This window comes from Phocoena sinus, chromosome 5 (assembly GCF_008692025.1).
Source record: "Phocoena sinus isolate mPhoSin1 chromosome 5, mPhoSin1.pri, whole genome shotgun sequence".
Taxonomy (NCBI): Eukaryota; Metazoa; Chordata; class Mammalia; order Artiodactyla; family Phocoenidae; genus Phocoena; species Phocoena sinus.
The window spans coordinates 87708761-87728950 of NC_045767.1; the positions used below are offsets into that span (position 1 = coordinate 87708761).

Genomic DNA, 20190 nt, shown 5'->3' on the forward strand with positions numbered 1-20190 from the left:
CATTGCTGCCTCTTAATCTTTCATGATCAAAGAATTGTTTAAAATGCTTTGGAAATAATAACTATGTTCCAGCTCAACGTAAAACACAGGTCTCTTCAGTCAAACTATTGATACATGAAAATTTGAACTTAAATAGAAAGAAGAGAGAAATGCTAGAAACTTGACAGAAATTCTTCACTTATGGATTTATTAACATGATCATTTTAAATTATTTGGTTAGTCACAGTTTTTAAAGAAAAAAATGTACACGTTGTGATTCACCTTCAAACACAATGTTTTTACCACAGTAAATGGTTCTGATTTTAAATTGTAGGTGATTGTTTTTATTATCTAAAATTCTAGCCTATATGATTTGATTGCCCCCTGTCCCCGTGTGTTTACTAGTTGTTTTAATGATTTTGTTAAGGTTGGTAATTTTCTCCATATTTTTCCCAAGTTTTTAATAGATTATTCCATTATTTTGACATACATTATTCATAAATGTCCTATGAATAAATAGGACATTTATTCATTATAGCTTATTGGTAACCTTGGTCTTCTGCAAATGTAATTGGAAACATAAAAGATTTACATTAATTTCAATCTTTGATCTTTACATCATTTATATAGGGTGTATGGTCTACACTGCCAGTAAATGAGAAGAAATTAAATGCTGCATTCAGATCTGCAAGGAGTGTTATCTTAATATTTTCTGTGAGAGAGAGTGGAAAATTTCAAGGTAAGAGTAAAAATAATTTGGATATGTAAAAACATTAATTATATTTGCATCTATATATCATGTTGTGATTTATTCCCCTAGGATTTGCAAGACTTTCTTCAGAATCACACCATGGAGGATCTCCTATACATTGGGTACTTCCAGCAGGAATGAATGCTAAAATGCTGGGAGGCGTCTTTAAAATTGACTGGATTTGCAGGTAAATTACACACTTCAGTGTAGATAATTAAAGTTGCTCTTGTTTTGAATGGGCTACCAGTTGAGAATAATGTTAAAACTCCACAGTTATTTAGTTTTAATTTATTATTCTAATTATTTTCCCCCTTATTTTGGTGTCATTCCTAGGCTGATTGGGATCTATAGAGTTTATTTAACAATGTTAAAAGTAAAAGTAACATTAATATGCTTAGATTGTATTGTTCACCACCTTTATAATGTAATGTAGAATGCATAGGGCAAAGATTTATTTAGTCAAGAGTTTTATGTATTTCATTTGTTCTCTGCATTAGTATTATGGCAGTAAATTTACAAATCAGACAGTTGCTTATGTTATTAGCACATGTTTATGTTTAGTGATTTAACATGCCATTTTATTACTGTGGAGTGGGAAAATAGTCACCCTTTGACTTGGCTAATAGAGCATTTTGGAGTAATTTAGTTGTGAACAAGTAGTGTTTAAGGAAGTGAGCAAATCATGTTAGTTGGCATTGTGACCTTTTGAAACTGCAGTAGTTAAGATTTAAATGTTTGTTAGAAAAGTAGACTTACTTTGAAATCTGAGTTATTTACCACTTTTTTTGTCCGTACTGAACGATTGTACATTGTTTTAAAAAAATGATTAAAGAAGTCAATTTAGATGATACAGAGAGACTTAACACTTCAGCAAATGGATAGTCTCTTGTTGAGAACTGCAAAATGGGGCAGAAGGCAGAAAGCTTTTATAGGATAAATAGTAAAGAATAAGAAACAGACAAATAAGAAAATATCTGATTAGATGGGACCACACAGTCAACCTTCTTTGGGATGAGGAAGCCCAGAGTTGGCTTGGCATTTGGGGATTGACTGACTGGATATATTGCATTTCTGGTCAAGTGGAGCATGAAAGTTATCTAAGTTTCAGTTTGCTGGCTTAGCACCTTGGACAGGAGTGGCTCCATCTTGGGCTTAGAAAGCTATTTCAACAATATGAAAAGCTAGTTATTTAAGTGAACTTTATATGGCATGCACGAATCTACTACCTGTAAAATTAACTTTAGCTAAATAAGAATTACCTGAAAGGGACCATATGGATTTTTTTGTATCATTAAGTTGGCTTAGGTGGATTTTTGATGAGGATAGAGGAATTGGATAAGAAAGAAAAATGCTGTTCATATTCAGAAGGCAAAGTAGCACAAAGAAGAGACATGAAATCAGAAAACATGGGGTGGGGGGTGTGAGTGGGGTGTGTGGATAGGATAGGGAACCACCTTTTAAATAAAGCAGATAGTCATTAAAGAGAAGAACAAAAGGCAAAGATGGGTAGAAATGTGGGCCTGCCTAAGGGGTTAATAAACCTTTGCTGTGGGACAGTGAGGAACTATGAAAATGGGCAGTGATACAGTAGAGATAGTGTATTAGGTTGATGTTTAATAGAGTAGCAAAAAGCTATATGCACATATAAATATATCACCATTATTCATCCTGTAATTACTTTTTTTTTAAAATAAATTTATTTTTATATTTGGCTGTGTTGTGTCTTCGTTGCTGCAGGCGGGCTTTCTCTAGTTGGCGGCTAGCAGGGGCTACTCTTTGTTGCGGTGTGCAGGCTCCTCATTGCGGTGGTTTCTCTTCTCGTGAAGCGCGGCCTCTAGGTGCGCAGATTTCAATAGATGTGGCACTTGGGCTCAGTAGCTGTGGCTTGCAGGCTCTAGAGCACAGGCTTAGTAGTTGTGGCGCATGGGCTCAGTTTCTCTGCGGCTTGTGGGATCTTCCCAGACCAGGGTTCGAACCCATGTCCCCTGCATTGGCAGGGGGACTCTCAACCACTGCGCCACTAGGGAAGCCCCTGTCATTACTTTCTATAGGGAAAAATTAGAAGCAATCTAAATTCTCTCATAGGAAATTGGTTAAGTAAATTATGGTTTGTCACTTAAATGTAATACACAAAAATAATTGTCCATGTAATAACATGGAAAGATACAACAAATGAAAGGATACATAATTATAATGTTGGAATGCATTGTTAGGGTGGTGAGACTATAGATGATATTCCCATACTCCACTGTACCCAGGGTTTTAAAATATAGATTTATAGTTCTTAATTTCTAAAGTTAAATCATAATCAAAATTATAAAATTTAAAAATCTGGTGGCAGTTTATAGGGAAGACAAGGTGCCAGTTATTTCTTAGCAGAGATAGACATTTTTACTTAATTTTTTGGATGGATAACTGTAAAGGCCAAAGGAGAGATTTGTTAAGTCTATGGTTTAATGACTAGAAACATTATTGGTGTCACTGGAAAATATTTGGAGGTGATGCTTTTTTAGGAGAAAAATGATTACCCAGTTTTAGATTGGTGGTAGCAAATTTTATTTTGAATGTTACTTTTATGAACCTTCATTTTCAGATTATTGATAAGGAAATTTGTTTCTTAATTTTAGAAGATGAGTTTAATTTATTCACAGATTATCGTCTTCATTTTCTTCTTCATTGACTTACTGGCTCTTTTACTAACTCATTTGAAATATATATAGCTAGCATCAGAAGAGGTACAAACCCAAATAGTCCATTCTGCTAAGATTTTGTGTAAAATTTTGTGTAGTAATGTTTTTTATTATTGTTAAGTAAGTTTTAGGTTTACCTGGAAAGAATATTCTTAATTTAAAAAAAAACTAACTTTATTTTTAAATACTTATAAGTGCATTAAAGAGTAATATTAAAATACTTCAGAGTTCTGAGGGGGCATGTGTTCTTATTACATTGACATTTCTTTGAGTAAGTCACTTGAACTCTTAGTTTTCTGTGTGAAATGAGAATTACATTTGACCTTCAGTGTTAAAAGGATGAAACTTTAATAAATATAAACCCTGAAGGCTTTGCTATCAGTAATAGTAACTGCTATTAATATATTTTCTTTTCAGATATGATAGTTATTAGAGTTTTATTTAAGCACCTTTTGGATTTAATAATAACTAGCCTTAAGTTTTTTGAGGTGTGGTCCCTGGATCACCTGCATCAGTAGTATCTGATTATTAAAATGCAGAATTGTTACATGCACCTCAAACCTGTAGGCACACCAGAGTTTAAAACTAGATGGTGTATGGTAGCAGATAGGAAAGGAGGCATTAAAAAGTGACTTAAGTTGCTGCTGGGAGTTAGATCAAAGTAAGGCTAAAATCTATAGAATGTCATTCAACCAGAATTAAATCTACTGACTATATTGTATTTTAACCTCACCTCTTTCTTGTCCGTTCCAGATAACCCATTTCTCTTTTCTTTCATGGTTTCTCGATATTATTCCTTTTAGTTTTAATGACCAAAACAGCTGTCAGTACGTAAGAGCCTCTGTACAGTTTCATGTTCTTTTGTTAAATATGCCCCATTTTCTAAGCTCCTTAAGTCAGAGAATCACTGCCATGTTACCTAGGGTACTCACAGTAAAGACAGTCATCTCTAGGCTTTTTCATTACATGTCTGCTCAAAAGCTGATTTTTAGGATGCCTGCTCTATAATTGTGATGACCACAGATGTGCAGTTTCTCTTAGTCTTAATCTAAGCCTGTTTTTCCTAAGGCCTCATAGTTCTCTGTGCTTTTCAGTCTGGGATTAATTTGTCAAAACAGTGGGCAGAGGTCTCTAGAATCTAGTTAGAACCAGTGCCACCAAAGAATTTTAACCCTAAGTGACTCAAACAGCTCAACATATGCCTTTTTTTTGGACCTAGGGTATTCCATTGCTAATGTTTAAATAACAGTGGTAACTGTACAATAATAATTTGTAACCGTCCTACACATTCGTAGTTGTAGGTTATTTATTCCTTTCCGTAACCTTTTTTTAACTGGCAACTGAGAGGAAAAATCTGAGAAGCTATTAAAGTACAGTTTTAACTATAGATCTGCATCTGGATATTCTAGGCTTTTGGTATGGACTTATTCTAGCTTAATGATAGTCTCTTTCCCCCTGCCTTCCCTGTAAAGGGTGTGTGTGTGTGTGTGTGTGTGTGTGTGTGTGTGTGTGTGTATGTAGATACATACACACATATTTTTATGTATGTATATACACTATTGAACCACTCTTGATGTGTGAGGTAAGATGTCTTTAAGGTGAGGAATCCAGTAGTAGTACCTAGTAGGCATTTCTGTACACTCTGCCCATTTCTCCCATACATTCACATCACCACCACCACAGATCATGCCACCTTGATACTTTAATTTTAGATATACTTCTCTTTTCCTGTAAATGTCGAAATATTTTCTGAGGTTTAAAAATAGTTGTGTAAAATTTGGGAGTTTAATATTCATCTTTAAGAAAATTCACATAAGGTTAGAATAAATGGTTATATAGCTGGTCCACTGGACCAGGTTATTTGCTTGTATTGTTTCTTCTCCATTATGTCTTTGCTCAGGTCCTTTTCATTGCTTCAAATGTAACCCTGCCTTACCTCTCTACATACGGCTTTTCCTGAGTCATTTTTCTTTCAGGCTTATCCCATATGCCACCTTTTCCAGGAAGCATTTTCTGATTGTTCTTTCTTTCTTTCCAAAATAGATATGACCATGCACATTGAAAACAAAACTGTACTCTATTTATGGTACCCATTCTTTTACAAAATAATTGTGTGTGCTTGTTTACTCTCTGATAAAAGCTGTGGAAGAAAGGTTAGGAATGCAAGCTCTTTATTTTATTCATCTTTGTATGTGTTTTGAGCAGTTTCATTTATATTGTATATATGTATATATATATATAATCTTTAATTAAAGCATTTATTTAATTTGGTATTACTTTATGCACAAATAGATGAAACCTTATTGAATGATGTTAATTTTCGATTTTTTTTTTGACAAGTACTTATGGGTATCTTTTTTTAACTTGGTGAGACCATTTTATCCTATGGCTCAGCTTAGAGCCAGAGTTTGTTTAAATTATTTAGGTATAGCACTGTAGTGTAAGTGAAGGGCATAATTAATACATGCAAATATAGGAATTTATGAATAAAAACATTTGTGTTGTCAAGAGCCATTCCATGTGTGGTGGGGAGTATTGCCTTATCAAAAGGAGGGAGGACATTTGAATCTGGGAAAGCAGCCCTGAACCAAGGATAGGGGGCATGTATTTTCATTTGGTATTAACTGCCTGGTTAAGCTTCATCTCTTTGTGATCAGTTATTTAAAAATACAAGATTTTTAGGGGCTTCCCTGGTTACGCAGTGGTTGAGAATCCACCTGCCGATGCAGGGGACATGGGTTTGAGCCCTGGACCGGGAAGATCCCACATGCCGTGGAGCAACTAAGCCTGTGCGCTACAACTACTGAAGCCCGCATGCCTAGAGCCTGTGCTCCACAATGAGAGAGGCCACCGCATTGAGAAGCCCGCTCATGGCAACGAACAGTAGCCCCCACTCACCACAACTAGAGAAAAGCCCGCGCGCAGCAACAAAGACCCAACGCAGCCAAAAAACAAAATAAATTTATTTAAAAAAAAAACAAGATTTTTAGTACACAGAAGCAAGAAATATGCTAAACATTTGATATGTTATTTCATATGCAGACTGCTTAAAACAAGTATGAAGAAGGTGGTGATATCCTTGTTTATAAGATGAAGAAACTCAGGCTCAGAGAAGCTGAGAGATAGCTGGGATTAAACCCCAAACTGTCTTGGTTTCAAGCTCATTATCTTAAGCGTATTGTTTAGCTTTTTAAAATTTTGAGAACATCTGAGAATGTGGAAAGAGTGTGTCTGAAGGGGGCTCCCTTTCTGGGGAATAAGCTCTATCAGTCTTAAATTTTAGTCATATTTAAATCATGATTAACATAGGAATTCACTACTAAAGTAGTATAAGGATTCTGCAAAGTAATATAATTAATATTACTTTGTATTTAGGCGTGAATTACCCTTCACTAAGTCGGCTCATCTCACCAATCCTTGGAATGAACATAAGCCAGTAAAGATCGGACGTGATGGACAGGTTTGTTGTTTTAATTGATTCTTTAAAAAACATATTTAATCAACACTTTTAGAGATCTTTGTTGAAGGATATTTTAAAACCATTTTTGATTGAATTTGTGGGAAAGATTAAGGGAAAATATTCTTATTTGGAGTTTGTGATTACTGTGATTTTGATTGATTAATCTGACTTCCGTTAATGTTGAAAGGTAGCTTTATATAGTACTTCATTAATACAATTGAAGGAAAAGTTTTCAAAGAGAATTGGCATGATTTTTACATGCTTTTTCATTATGTTATTACTGTTTGACAGATTCTGAACTTTGTATAATATATTTTAGAAATGCCATTTAATGTCTTTGCTGAAGTTTTCTGAGTAGAAGGAAGCTTTATGAAAAGGAGGTAAGTATGTGTAGTCAGGTTTTCAAATCTGCAAATGAAATTAAAAGTGTGCCGTGACTTAAACCCAAACCTGTGAACCTTACGGTTTCTACATGTAATTTTGAACCAGGTTTTCATTGCTCCTAAGTGAAAATATTGGTAATTGAAAATAAAACTTAATTTTAAAAAGTCTGTAGATTTAGTCTATTTTTCTAGTTAATATAATGTATTTAAGTGCATTTAGCAATTTATTATTATGAAAATTGTTGACACACTAACATGTTTTTCCTCCACTGTATTGAGATGGATGACTTTGTCCTGATACTTCTGTGTTTTGCACAAAGAAATATTCCTTTGTTGCAGAGGGAGATTGTCACAGAATTTTTTGTGTAGTTAACGTTGGAGATTCTACACTTTTAATTTTTCCCCTTATATAAATACGTGAAACACTTTTAAAGGTTTTTTAGAAACCTTTCAAGGAAATTTATCGGAATCTCATACGATCATCAGCCTTGGGAAGGAAGCCTCCAAGTCAATCTGTTTTTGTTCTTGTACATCAGGAAAATACAAGTCTATTGAAAGTTTCTCCTTTTTTTTCATCTTGTAAATTACTACTTTCCTATTCTAGGAAATTGAACTTGAATGTGGAACCCAGCTTTGTCTTCTATTTCCCCCTGATGAAAGTATTGACTTGTATCAGGTCATTCATAAAATGCGTCACAAGAGAAGAATGCATTCTCAGCCCCGGTCAAGAGGACGTCCATCCCGTCGAGAACCAGTCCGGGATGTGGGAAGGTTAGAAACGTTCTTTGGACTGATAATAGGCACATGTATCAGAATAACATGATGGAGGAATGTGATTCGTCAAAAGTTTGTCCTGCGGTAAAGAAGAAAGAGAAAATCCTCAAATCAAGCTGCATGGACTAGTTTGTGGCTTCATTGAGGATTTCACATGGTCACCTTGGTCTCAGTCATTTTTCAAGAGGAAAATGGGGATCTTTCCTTATGCAGAAAAAATTATCTGCTAAAGAGTGATAACCAGTTTAGATTAGATAATAATCTGATAATACAATGTATACCATTGAAATGAGGTAGGCCTTTGTTGCTAAGAACAGGCTAGAAAGGAGGACGAGGAGGAAGTCTTTATTTGCAAAAATTGTTAATATTTTGTAAAAAGCCTTTTCTTTCAGGTGTGTCTCTGGATAAGCCTTATCAGATATGGGACTTTTATAAAGGATCACTAATATTTTTTCAGAAGATGACGCCTCATTTAGAGGATAAAATATTTTAAGTTATTTTGATATTCAAGAGGAGCATTATTGGGACTGTTTCAGATTTTACCATCGTGATGTGTTAACCCCATTGTCAAATATTGTCTAACTTGTACCCAGTGAATTCACACATCTTGCTGAGCTTCTGAAAACAATAGGTTCTTTCCAAAGGGGATCAAGTGGCCCTGGGAGACCCGGCAACAAACCAAAAAGAAGGGCTGTTGCTGTGTCTGTTTACAGCTTTTCCAGATGCTGGCAGTACCTGTGGACTTAAAGTGTTTTTTAGAGGATCGCCATGGTTATTGATCACTACTTATGAACTAAACAGCATTTTCCAGGAAAAGGGGGTTTAACTTGTTACAGAATTGGAGAAGTCTTTGCAAAGGACTGATATATGCCCTTCTACCCAACACCTTCCCCTGTATAGATTTGCATACAGCTAAATCTAAAATATTCTGCTAAAGACTGTTGGATGTGTGGTTGATGGGATGAAACCTTTGGTTAAGTTTCCTTTTGGTGGAAACATCCTGTGGTAGGTACAGATAATCCAACAAGAGTCCCCATTTCTTTGAGCTTAAGAAGGACACTGTCAAGTAGGTAGGAGGAAACCTGGCAGAGCCCCCTTATTTTTGGCCTAAAAGGACTGAGCACCAAGATGTCTTTTGAAGTTTTAAGCTAAGAGGTTTCCAGTGCAATACAGTACATACAAGTGAAGTTTTTACCTCAGTTTTGCAATGGACTGTAAACTATACTTACACTACACCTTCTCTCAAGCCTGCCAGGGCCTCCATATTTGTATGTGGCTTACAGCTTAAAGTCAGTAGTTGGACTACTTTATGAACTGTTACTATCATGTTTTATACCGGTCGTAAATGCACTCCCCAAACTACAAGAAAGCGGTATGTTTATTTTTTTAAACCAGCTTTTAATTTTCTTAGTCTTATTTATTGTAGATGCAACTGTTTTTATTCTGTTGGGGGGCTTGGGTTTGTTGCAGCTTTGTAGTTTGAGTGAACTTGTGTTGCAAAAGTTAATGAAAACAGTTGATATGCAGAGAAATAGCTGGAAAACTAGTGATACCAGGTTATCATGGAGTTTTTTACATTAAGGGTAAAAAGGTGTATTTATTATTACCTTAAAAACTTGGATTTTTGTTTTTCTTTTGTGTAGCTCTTTATTAAATGCTAAGTAAAATGAAGTGTATTTAATGATGTATTTACATTAACCATTGAGATTTATGGAAGATAGTGAAGAGCAGCCCTCTGCAGATAGTAAAGTTGTCACCTTCTAAAGAATACACTTTGAACTCGTTTTATGAACTCTGTTAAAACTCTGCCCCATTACGTGCCAGTTTTATTTTAAGGCATTGTCTCTGGAAAACATTCCCATAATTCCTAAATGTTATTAACTTTAGAAATTGGTTTTTCAAAGTATTAAGATTTTCAAAACTTTTCTGTAAAGTCACGTTTAATTATGAAATTTTCTGTATGATCATGTGAAAAGTGTAATTTTGTGCAAAGCAGAAGAAAAATATTTAAGAAATTCTTAATTTTCTTTAGACTTAGCCTAAAATGACATTAATACGTTTAAATATATAGATTTTAGAGTTACCTGTTGTGTAATGATGATAGTTTTTTTTCCCCTTTCTTTTACCTGAATGGAGACTTTATTTGGGAAAGTGTTTTGTTAAACTGGATATTTATATTTGTTTGAGGGCAGCTCATTTACTTTTGTTTAGATTACTAAAATGTGATGTATGTATTTTGAGCAGATGACTCTTTGCAAGTGCCTCGTCATAGCATGAGGATTACAGAGAATATCTATTCCAGCGATACATCTAAGGATTGGTGTATAGTAATTACTTTGAGGAATTAGAATTTAGGAATTTTAAGATATTTGCTCACCAAAAATCAGGGTGTTATTTTAAAGGAAATAATGAGCTTTTTTGTGTGCTTATTTCTGTCAGAAACACTTGCTTTGCTGTTTGTTCTCCCAGCAGTTTTTGGTTTAATTTCTAATGTGTCTAATTTGTGTAGGCGTCGACCAGAAGATTATGATATTCATAACAGCAGAAAGAAACCAAGGATTGACTATGCCCCTGAGTTTCATCAGAGACCAGGTTAATATTTTATAATCCTGCAGATATTTGACTTGAAATTATTAAAAACAACAACAACACAAACTTCTATCATGACCCTATAGTTTTAAAAGTGAGAAAACTTTAGGATGCGACTACTTAAACCTTAGGAAATTATTAATCACGTAGTAATTCCTCTTCTTTGTTAAGGTTGTTTATTCTAGTGTGACTTATTATCATAATCTGTTAATTATCTGAAATTACTAATTTATCATTATTGCACAAATGGAAACTGCACTTTTGCTTTTAAGATTAAATGTAGTTAGGGAAAGCAGTGATCTTACACTGTATTAAGCTTTTTATTCCCTTTGATACTTAGTATTTCATGTGTATACAGCTTTAAATGGAAACGGAAATAATGCTGTATTTTTCTAAATAAAAATACTTTTGACATCATTATTTTAGAGAGGAATGGGGAATGCTTGGTTTAATCTAAAAGCAGCTTTTCAGTTAGTCTTTCCCTTACTGGAATTGAAAAAGGCAAAGTGTATTTAAGAGAAGATATTTAAAACAGTCAGTGATACACGTATAAAAATTAGGCAGTTTGGAAGTTGGTGTTAGTATTACAGCACTGTATGTGGCAAGTGGCTTGATAAGCCTCATTCTTCTCCAAAATGGGATATTCCAGAGAGTAAAATTAAATTTTTCCCCAGTAACTTGGCCACTCAGATTCTTTTACATTTTTAATTTACTGAGTACTTATGAAAAGGAGGGAGAATATTTCTCTTATTACCATGGTTCTTTCACTTATTGATAAAATGTATATATCTTCATTTTTGCAACTTTTGTTAATTTTGCTTTTCTCCCTGTACGTTTGCATTTTTTAAAACTATGGTTGACTTAGCAAGACTTGTGTATACTCAAGGTAGAGGTAAACATTTGTTTTAAGGAAGCCCTATTACGGTGTCCTCAAGATAATTCCTCTGCCCTTACCTTCCTTACGGTGCAGCACGAAGAAATTTCTGTCTAGCAAGAAGTGGGGTGTGAATTTAGAAGATCCATATGAAAATCTCTCTAGCAGTTTATAATTCTGTGATATCAGTAAGTTATTTAGTTACTTTTATCATGTAATCTGAGAAGAAGATCTGAAAGTGGAATAATACAATAATAGCATCACTATTATTTCATGGGAAGAATTGAATTGAGTGGTAAGGAAGGTTTAATTATAATGCCATAATAAAATACATATATTTGATATACTAAAATGCTTGATGTTTAAACAGGGTATTTAAAGGATCCACGATACCAGGAAGTAGATAGGTAAGTTGGGTTCACTCTTGCTTAGTTTTGAATTACATTCTTGGAACTGGTTTATGAATTACCTGAATTTAGTTTCACAAATCTTATTCCCAACAGACGGTTTTCAGGAGTTCGCCGAGATGTGTTTTTAAATGGGGTAAGCATCTCACTTTTTAAATTTAATGTACATAAAATCTATATATGATTTATAACTTCTGGGCGTTTTATTTATTTATTAACATTATCATCTTTCATTTTAGTCCTACAATGATTATGTGAGGGAATTTCATAACATGGGACCACCACCACCTTGGCAAGGAATGGTTTGTATTATTCTGTTTTTGCAAGTTATTTAACTTCATTTGCAGTTCCATACATTTTAAGTGCTTACTTGGAATATGATTGTTACAGTTACCCATTAGGAGACTTAAAATACGTATCTTTGGTGATATATACTTGCATGCTGTTTTTAAAACTAAAGGCTAATGAATGATTTGATTTATATTAATAGTACCGGCTTAATTGATGAGTATTATGATTTATTATTGTAGTGGCTAGTAGTGCAAACTCTTTGGGGTTCAAATACATTCCCTTCTCAAATCTGACCTTGGACAAGTTTCATAATATATTTTTTTCTTATAGCTTTCCTTATCTGTAAAACTCGATAAGCATCCATTCATTCTTTGGCTCATCAAACTAATATTTAGAACCTACTCTTTGCAGGCACTGTGCTTGCTCTGGGTATATGTTGGTGAATAAATTGGACATTATGTCTATCCTTTTATGGCTTAAAATTTAATGGAATAGTCATTAATATCATTTAATGTCAACCTCAGGATTGTCAAGAAGCTAAATATACAAAATACAAGTTAAGTTTAGCATAGTGCCTGACCCTAATATTCAGTAAATTCTCTATATTAAATAAGGTTAATTAGACCCTATTCCTAAACTTTAATTTTTTTTCCTTTCTTTAAGAAAACTGGGTATTCTTCTTAGAATATATCTTAAGGTATTGAGGATAGCTGAAGCAATTAATCCCTAAAAAATAAAAAACTTGGAAGTTTAAGTACTGATTGTTTCTTACCTTTTTTATCTTAAATGCTGCCTGTAATGTGGCATTTCCATCTGACTTTTGTTTCACTTAGTTACTCTGTACAGATAGATGAATTATGAGGTTTCTTTCCTTTAGATTCTGTAAAATTAAAGAAAATATTTAATAATATTATCTTGGCACTAATTAGGGGGAGAAATACCTTTGATTTTCCATTATTTTATAATGGCATTTAAAAGTTCATTAGCCCCTGAGTTTTTTGTTTTTTTTTTAAGAATACATTTGTACATAGTGGTTAAGATGACTGATTCTAGAGCCAGAATGCCTGATGTTGTGTCTAACTTCCACCCCTTTACTAGCAGTGTGATCTTAAGCAGGTTACTTAACCATTTGGTGCCTCAGTTTCCCTTTTGTAAACTAGGATTATGTAATAGTACCTATCTGTAGGGTTGCTGTGAGAATTTAATGAGCCATGTAAAGTGCTTAGGACAGTGCCTGATTCATAGTAATCACTGTGTAGTGAGGGCTCGCTGTTTTTATTAGTATGTAAATGGTATGTATAAATGTTAAATTTTGGAAGATATGTAATTAGAGAGTTTATTACACACATTTTCAACAAGCAAATAAAGAGGGTATTTTGATGAATCCTAATGCCATCAAAGTAAATGGCTTGTACAGAGTAAATTATTTGTTTGGGATGGGTGGTTTGGATAGGGGAATTCTAAGAATGGTTTGTTTACAAGGATGTTTGGTAGATGCTTATGGAAGTGGTTTTCTTTTTTTAGACTCCTTATCCTGGAATGGAACAACCTCCACACCATCCTTACTATCAGCACCATGCTCCACCTCCTCAAGCTCATCCCCCCTACTCAGGACATCACCCAGTACCACATGAAGCAAGATACAGAGATAAACGAGTAGTAAGTGAATGAGAAGGCAGAAGTATGAGGGAACTACTTAGAATTCTGTAGATAATTTGAATGTGAGGGATACCAGATTATGTTGAGTGGTAGACGGTTTCACATTCTTATTGAAGGCTGTTTTTGAAGTAATTCACAACTTGTTTTTATTAAAATTGGCTAGTTTCTTTGATTATTTAAGCAGACTATATTTGAGATTTCTGGGTCTTCAGTATAGTATTTGGGCTGAGTTTATTAAATGTTACACACACACACACACACACACACACACACACACACACACACACACACACACACAAGACTCTGTGCTGGGCCACATAAACATCCTTTTATCTTCCCACATGATGAAGAGCATGCATATCTGAGAGGACCAGTCAGAGCAGTAGTTTCCTAGCCTATCTTTGAGATACTTTCATCTGTCATTTATTTCCTTATCCTCATAAAGATACTAATCCTTCAAAATAAAGTCATACTAAGATCTTTAATGTTCGGTTAAACAATTTGAGAATACTAATTGACTAATAGACTTTAATTTTTAGTGGTTTTTTTTGTTTTTTCAGTCACAGAAGAAGAAATATACAGCCTATATGTATGATGAAATCTTAGTTGACTACCTGGGTTGTGTTTTTAAAAATGCCTTTTGTAAATGATCATATTTTCAAAAAAGGAAGTTTTTCTGAGATTGTTTTATCAAAATGTACTTTTAAACAAGTTCTATTTCTGTTGTAGCTTTTTTGTTAGTATATATGTATATATTTCATACTTAGGTAATATTCACATATTTATTATATGTGAAAGGTAGTGTGAAATTGTTTTTGAACCTTATATTCTATATATTTAAGCTGACTTTTGAAGAGACCAATTTCAGTAAGTAAAGAATTGAGAACTAAGAGTAGAAATCTAGAGCAGGGGTCAAGTTTAGAAATATCCACGGTAACAACCTTGCACCTCAGTTGCTTATCTTACCCTTCGTTGTCCTCCTCAACCTTTTGTGTATTATCAGCTCTGTGTGGAATAGACTACAATCTTACTGCAGTACATATTTTCTTAAAATTCTGTCAAATTCCACAAATTGTCATTAACAATGATTCAGTTTGAAAAAAATCAGGAATGGAAGAATTCTTAATTTCACCTTTAGAGGGCAGAGTTGGTTTGGTTTAGTTTGTAGACTCAAAGGAGGAAAAAAAAGTAGAGCTCACCTGTTGCAGAAAAACATTGATGACATTTAGTGTAGTTGACAGCATGTATTGATGTATTTATTGATCATGTGGTTGATGGTCATCAGCTGATTATTGTGGCATAAATCTTACTAAAGGGATTGGATGGAGAAATCATCAAAGTTAAATAGAAAACTGCATGAAGTGATTTTTTTTTTTTTTGCGGTATGCGGGCCTCTCACCGCTGTGGCCTCTCCCGTTGCGGAGCACAGGCTCCGGACACTCAGGCTCAGGGGCCATGGCTCACGGGCCCAGCCGCTCCGCGGCATGTGGGATCCTCCCGGACCGGGGCACGAACCCGTGTCCCCTGCATCGGCAGGCGGACTCTCAACCACAGCGCCACCAGGGAAGCCCATGAAGTGATTTTTTAATGAGATTTGAATAATCCTCTGTTGTAGGTGTCTAATTAGTAAGACATCAAAATCCTTTTTCTAAACAATGTCAAAATTACATTCTGTGAATTAATAGGGCATTTCTTTAGATTCTTTCTCTACAATGAAGGAGCACATAAATTCCATTTGATTTTTGACATACCTTACCCATTTCTTACCTTTTCTAGCATGATTATGATATGAGGGTGGATGATTTCCTTCGTCGAACACAAGCTGTTGTCAGTGGTCGGAGAAGTAGACCTCGTGAAAGAGATCGGGAGCGAGAGCGAGACCGCCCTAGAGATAACAGAAGAGACAGAGAACGAGATAGAGGACGTGATAGAGAAAGAGAAAGAGAGCGATTATGTGATCGGGACAGAGACCGAGGGGAGAGAGGTCGATATAGAAGATAATGTGCTTTTGGAAGCACTGATTGTTTAAAAATAAAAAGAATCTTGTATTTTTCTTTTTGTGTGTGTTTACAAGTAGTAAATTTATTTTCAACTGTCTACTTAAAGTTCATTGTGTAGAAGGATTTATTATGACCCTCTTTGTTCCAAGCATGCAGTATAATAAGAACTGGAAAAACTCAAATCCTCCAAAAAATGCTCAGTTGACAATTTGAGTTGAGACTTTTATTGGGGCAGAATGGAACAGTCCAAGAATGTAGATATTGATTCAGTCTCCATAAATGTTCACCTACATATAGTATGTTCATCCTAGAGTTATTTTTTGTTTTCTTTCTTTTGGATCTTGATGGATGACTGCCACAATATTTTGCTTTGATGTATTTCTAAATGTAGGTGCACACGGTTCAGTAAAAATAATGCTGCTATCAAGTATGCAAATATTGAAATATGATGGTTTGACTGTATGGCAGTGTTGTAGCAGCCTCTTGGTTTTTCCTTTTTTTTAATCTTAAAGTCACTTTTTATGTTTCTTCCGTCTTCAATGATGACAGCAATATTAAGAAGACATTGCTATCTAATTTTTAGTCTTTTTAGATAAAAAATTCCCATGTTCAGTAGCATGGTTGATGCTATTGTTTAGCCTTCCCCTCCAAACTGTATACATTGGCTTGGAATGTTCACAACTTGCGTGTGTGGCAGCGGAAGATAATTCCCATATTCTACATTGCTACTGTTTTGTATAAAATAAATTGGTAAAGATTGACACTTACGTCTTGTATTTCTTTCTTGTCTGGATGCAAGTTTGTTTCCTTATATATTAGTGGACATAAAAGAATGCTTTGTGTTCAGGAATTGTGGGAACCCCATTTGTCTCTTTTTGCATATTTTATCAGAAATGATTAACTTATGTCAATTATATTAAAAGCTTTTATTTCTAATATAAAAACTAATGGTACACAGTGGAGTTTCGTTAGTATTTTGGTTAAGTATTCATCTGATAACATTTTTGGATCTCCTCTGGTTATAGGATTGTTTTTTCAGGTTTTGTGTTGGTTTGTGTGTAACTTTGGTAAGTTAGCTACTTTAGGTATTTTCTATTTTACTTTTAGAATACACTTTTAAAATTTAACTCTCATAGTTACTTATTTTAAGTTAATCAAGTTAATCATCAATCCCTCTCAGTAGTAACAAGCTGTATAAAATACAGTTTATGAGAGATTTTTTTTGTACTTTATTTTGAGTTATACCTATAGTTTTAGCCTTTGTTATGTTGAATATTTAAATATTTGGGATATTTGACCACATTTTTTTGTTTTCATACATTGTCATAATTGTGTTCTGTACCAGACCATGATTACAGTTTTATATTTATTCTATATTAGTCTCAAGAACACAGGAACTTCACTGTTGAAGGATATTTAAAACTATCAGTTTACTGCTTTCATATGCTCACTGATATTTAGAATATTTTTCCATTCACTTACAATTAGTAGGTATATTTACCTATTTCAAAAATAAAGCATAAGGATTTATTTTAAATCTGTGCAGTGTGGTAGAGAAGAAAGAACATTTAACTGTATTATGAAACCTGGGTTCTAGATTCAGCATTGCCTTTGATTAAACCAGTTGGTAATATATGGTAAGTCATTTCACTGACATTTTGTTTGTATTCATCAGTATGTTTTACAAGTTGATATCTAAGGTTTTCTTTTCAAGTTCTTAAAAGTCTGAAGAATTTCTAAAATGTAGAGGAATCACCAAAAATGTTACTTTATGAGATAAGTAGGTAATATTAAAGTCATCTTTCTGAAATAATCATAGTAATAATAAAATATACATCATGTTGAGCACTTTGTATTTAAAGTCACTTTGTGCTTTCACGTACTGACTTCATCTTCATATAGCATCTCACTCTGTATTTTTATACATGGAGAGACAGGCCCAAAGAGGTTAATAATTTGCTCAAGATTATAAAGGTGGTAATTGATGGAGCCAAGATTCCACCCATGTATTTCAGCCAGTTTGGTGTTTTTGAAGAAGCCATCTCATCATTTGGAAAAAGTAGAAAAATAATAAATATTTTAAATGATGGTGCTGGGTTCTACTAAGGATATTAAACATTTCAAGCTTCCTTATTAAAAGAAGTGTCCAATCACATGTTAACGTGTGCTTTGTATTTTAGGTGTTAAGATGCTTAGTAATCCAGTTAATCTATTCTAAAAGGTTAACATTTATTGATTTACTATGTTATCACGTATTATTATGTATACTTAATATTAGCTGATTTACTCCTCACAATAACTGGTTTTTATCCTCATGATTTTTTTGAATGAAAAAAGTGACAGAGGAACGTGATGTGAAAGATTGATAATTTTTTTTCCTATGCAAAGAAATCAAATTATAGAAGTGTAAAATGGAAATTTTGATCAGCTATTTGAAGACATTTATGACAGCCTTCCTTATTGTGAGAAGCATAGTTTCTTCCATGTATTCTACAATATTGACTGTAAAAATCTATACATCAGCAGCATGTTCATGTCAAACAAAATTGTTATTCAGAGTGGTTTTCTTTTTGTCTTCTTGTTTGTTTTGGCAGCATGGGATCTTAGTTCCCTGACCAGGGATTGAACCCCGCCACCGCAGTGAAAGCACCAAATCTTAACCACTGGACACCAGGGAATTCCCTATTCAGAGTTTAGAAATTCAGGGTTTTTATTAGGTGGAGAAAAATTCAAGGGAGGGAAATGTAATTCAGGTATGTCACTTGTCTTTTGGCTTTGCTTTCCTCTATAATGACTTTATTCTTAGGCATAGTCTAAAGTATTCCAAAAATGGCCATTACCATCTCCAGGCTTCTATTATCCATATAGTTCTCATTGTCAGAAGGAGAGAGACCATTTTTCCAACAAGTTTCCATATCAGTTCCACAAAAGAACTCTGAATAGCCATGCTGGTTTCGTGGAGCCAGCTCTGATCCAATGTGTGTGTCCAGGGAAATGGTGTTCTTTGACTAGCCAGCACTGGAGGCAAGAGAAGCTGGGGCTATTATGTCAGTGCCACTGGAATTACATCAGGAGCGACAGTTCCCAAATGACATGGACAAGTAAACAAATGCATGTTCTCTCATAGAACTAATATCTCTGTGTCTGATTTTTCACTCAGAATATTTTGTCATCATAGGCATAGCTTCCTTCTGTTCCTGGATGTCTCTTTTCACCCTGCTGTAGAATGCCTTGGTCACTCAACTGAAAGACATAGATCCTGCTTTGTCATATCACTAAAATTATGATCTTAAGGCATCGATGTATGTAATAATAAGGAAATATGAGTTTTTGCAGCATTTCACTGACTATGCTAGAGTTCCCTGACTGCAAGGTAAGGGTGACTGTTCACACATGGGTCATTTTATCTCAACTTTTAAAATTTTGTTTGATTTGGATAGAAAACATTCCAAATGTAATTTGATGTACATATTAAAAATTGAGGCATATGTGACACTATTCATCCAAACCTTTAGATTTCAAGTTCCTTGTAGTAGGAATAGGTATCTTAGAACTTAAACAATTCATAGTATTCTATCCTCTGTATTATGGGTCATCTAAGTTTTTTCTCCTTTTCATGCTCTTAAGTCTTTGTGTTTCCCTTTCAGTTTCTTCTCTATGTCCTAAACTTGTCTGTAACACCTGAAAGACTATTCATTCCTACAAATGATATTCAGGGTATACAGGTCAGGTCAGAAAACTGTTCCAGATCTTGGCGTCCACTAAACTCACGCAAAGGAACTTTTTTTTTAATTACGTGGTAAAAGACAGGAGGCTGCAGTTAGCCTCAGATAGTTTTCAAAGGACTTAATGATTTTGGAATTTGAGCTCAGTACTTTTGGTTGGAAATAATCAATGGGCAAACAACTGGCTTATAAGAATGCAAAAATTCCTACTACCCACTTCATCTGTAGTGGTTTTCAGAAGTGGATGAGAATTTTGATAGAAAATTAGGAAATGTGTTTTTTATGGGAACATACTATTTAGATTAAAGATTTCTTTTACTATGGGGGTAATCGTAGTTTTCCTCTAACTCCTGAGAGGGTTTTTTTGTTTTTTTTTTTTGCGGTACACGGGCCTCTCACTATTGTGGCCTCTCCCGTTGCGGAGCACAGGCTCCGGACGCGCAGGCTCAGCAGCCATGGCTCACGGGCCCAGCTGCTCCGCGGCATGTAGGATCTTCCCAGACCGGGGCACGAACCCGCGTCCACTGCATCGGCAGGCGGACTCAACCACTGCGCTACCAGGGAAGCCCCTTCTGAGAGTTTTTAACTGAAGTCTATGGAGATAGAAT

The 20190-nt window shown here is 34.5% G+C and overlaps 1 protein-coding gene across 2 annotated transcripts in view; it reads left to right on the top strand.

Annotated features, from left to right (window-relative positions):
* The window catches only part of YTHDC1 (YTH domain containing 1), a 34827-nt gene extending 18209 nt beyond the window's left edge, over positions 1 to 16618 (top strand). Inside the window, exons 8-17 of one of the 2 annotated variants that reach the window (XM_032632647.1) lie at positions 610 to 718; positions 800 to 917; positions 6796 to 6880; positions 7868 to 8034; positions 10547 to 10629; positions 11871 to 11907; positions 12004 to 12043; positions 12147 to 12209; positions 13723 to 13857; positions 15634 to 16618. In XM_032632647.1, coding sequence (XP_032488538.1) covers positions 610 to 718; positions 800 to 917; positions 6796 to 6880; positions 7868 to 8034; positions 10547 to 10629; positions 11871 to 11907; positions 12004 to 12043; positions 12147 to 12209; positions 13723 to 13857; positions 15634 to 15858 — 1062 coding nt within the window. In that variant the 3' untranslated portion in view covers positions 15859 to 16618. Of the gene's footprint in view, positions 1 to 609; positions 719 to 799; positions 918 to 6795; positions 6881 to 7867; positions 8035 to 10546; positions 10630 to 11870; positions 11908 to 11979; positions 12044 to 12146; positions 12210 to 13722; positions 13858 to 15633 lie in introns of both variants that reach the window. The other variant, XM_032632645.1, reaches the window with a different exon arrangement.
* The last annotated feature ends 3572 nt before the right edge of the window (positions 16619 to 20190 follow it).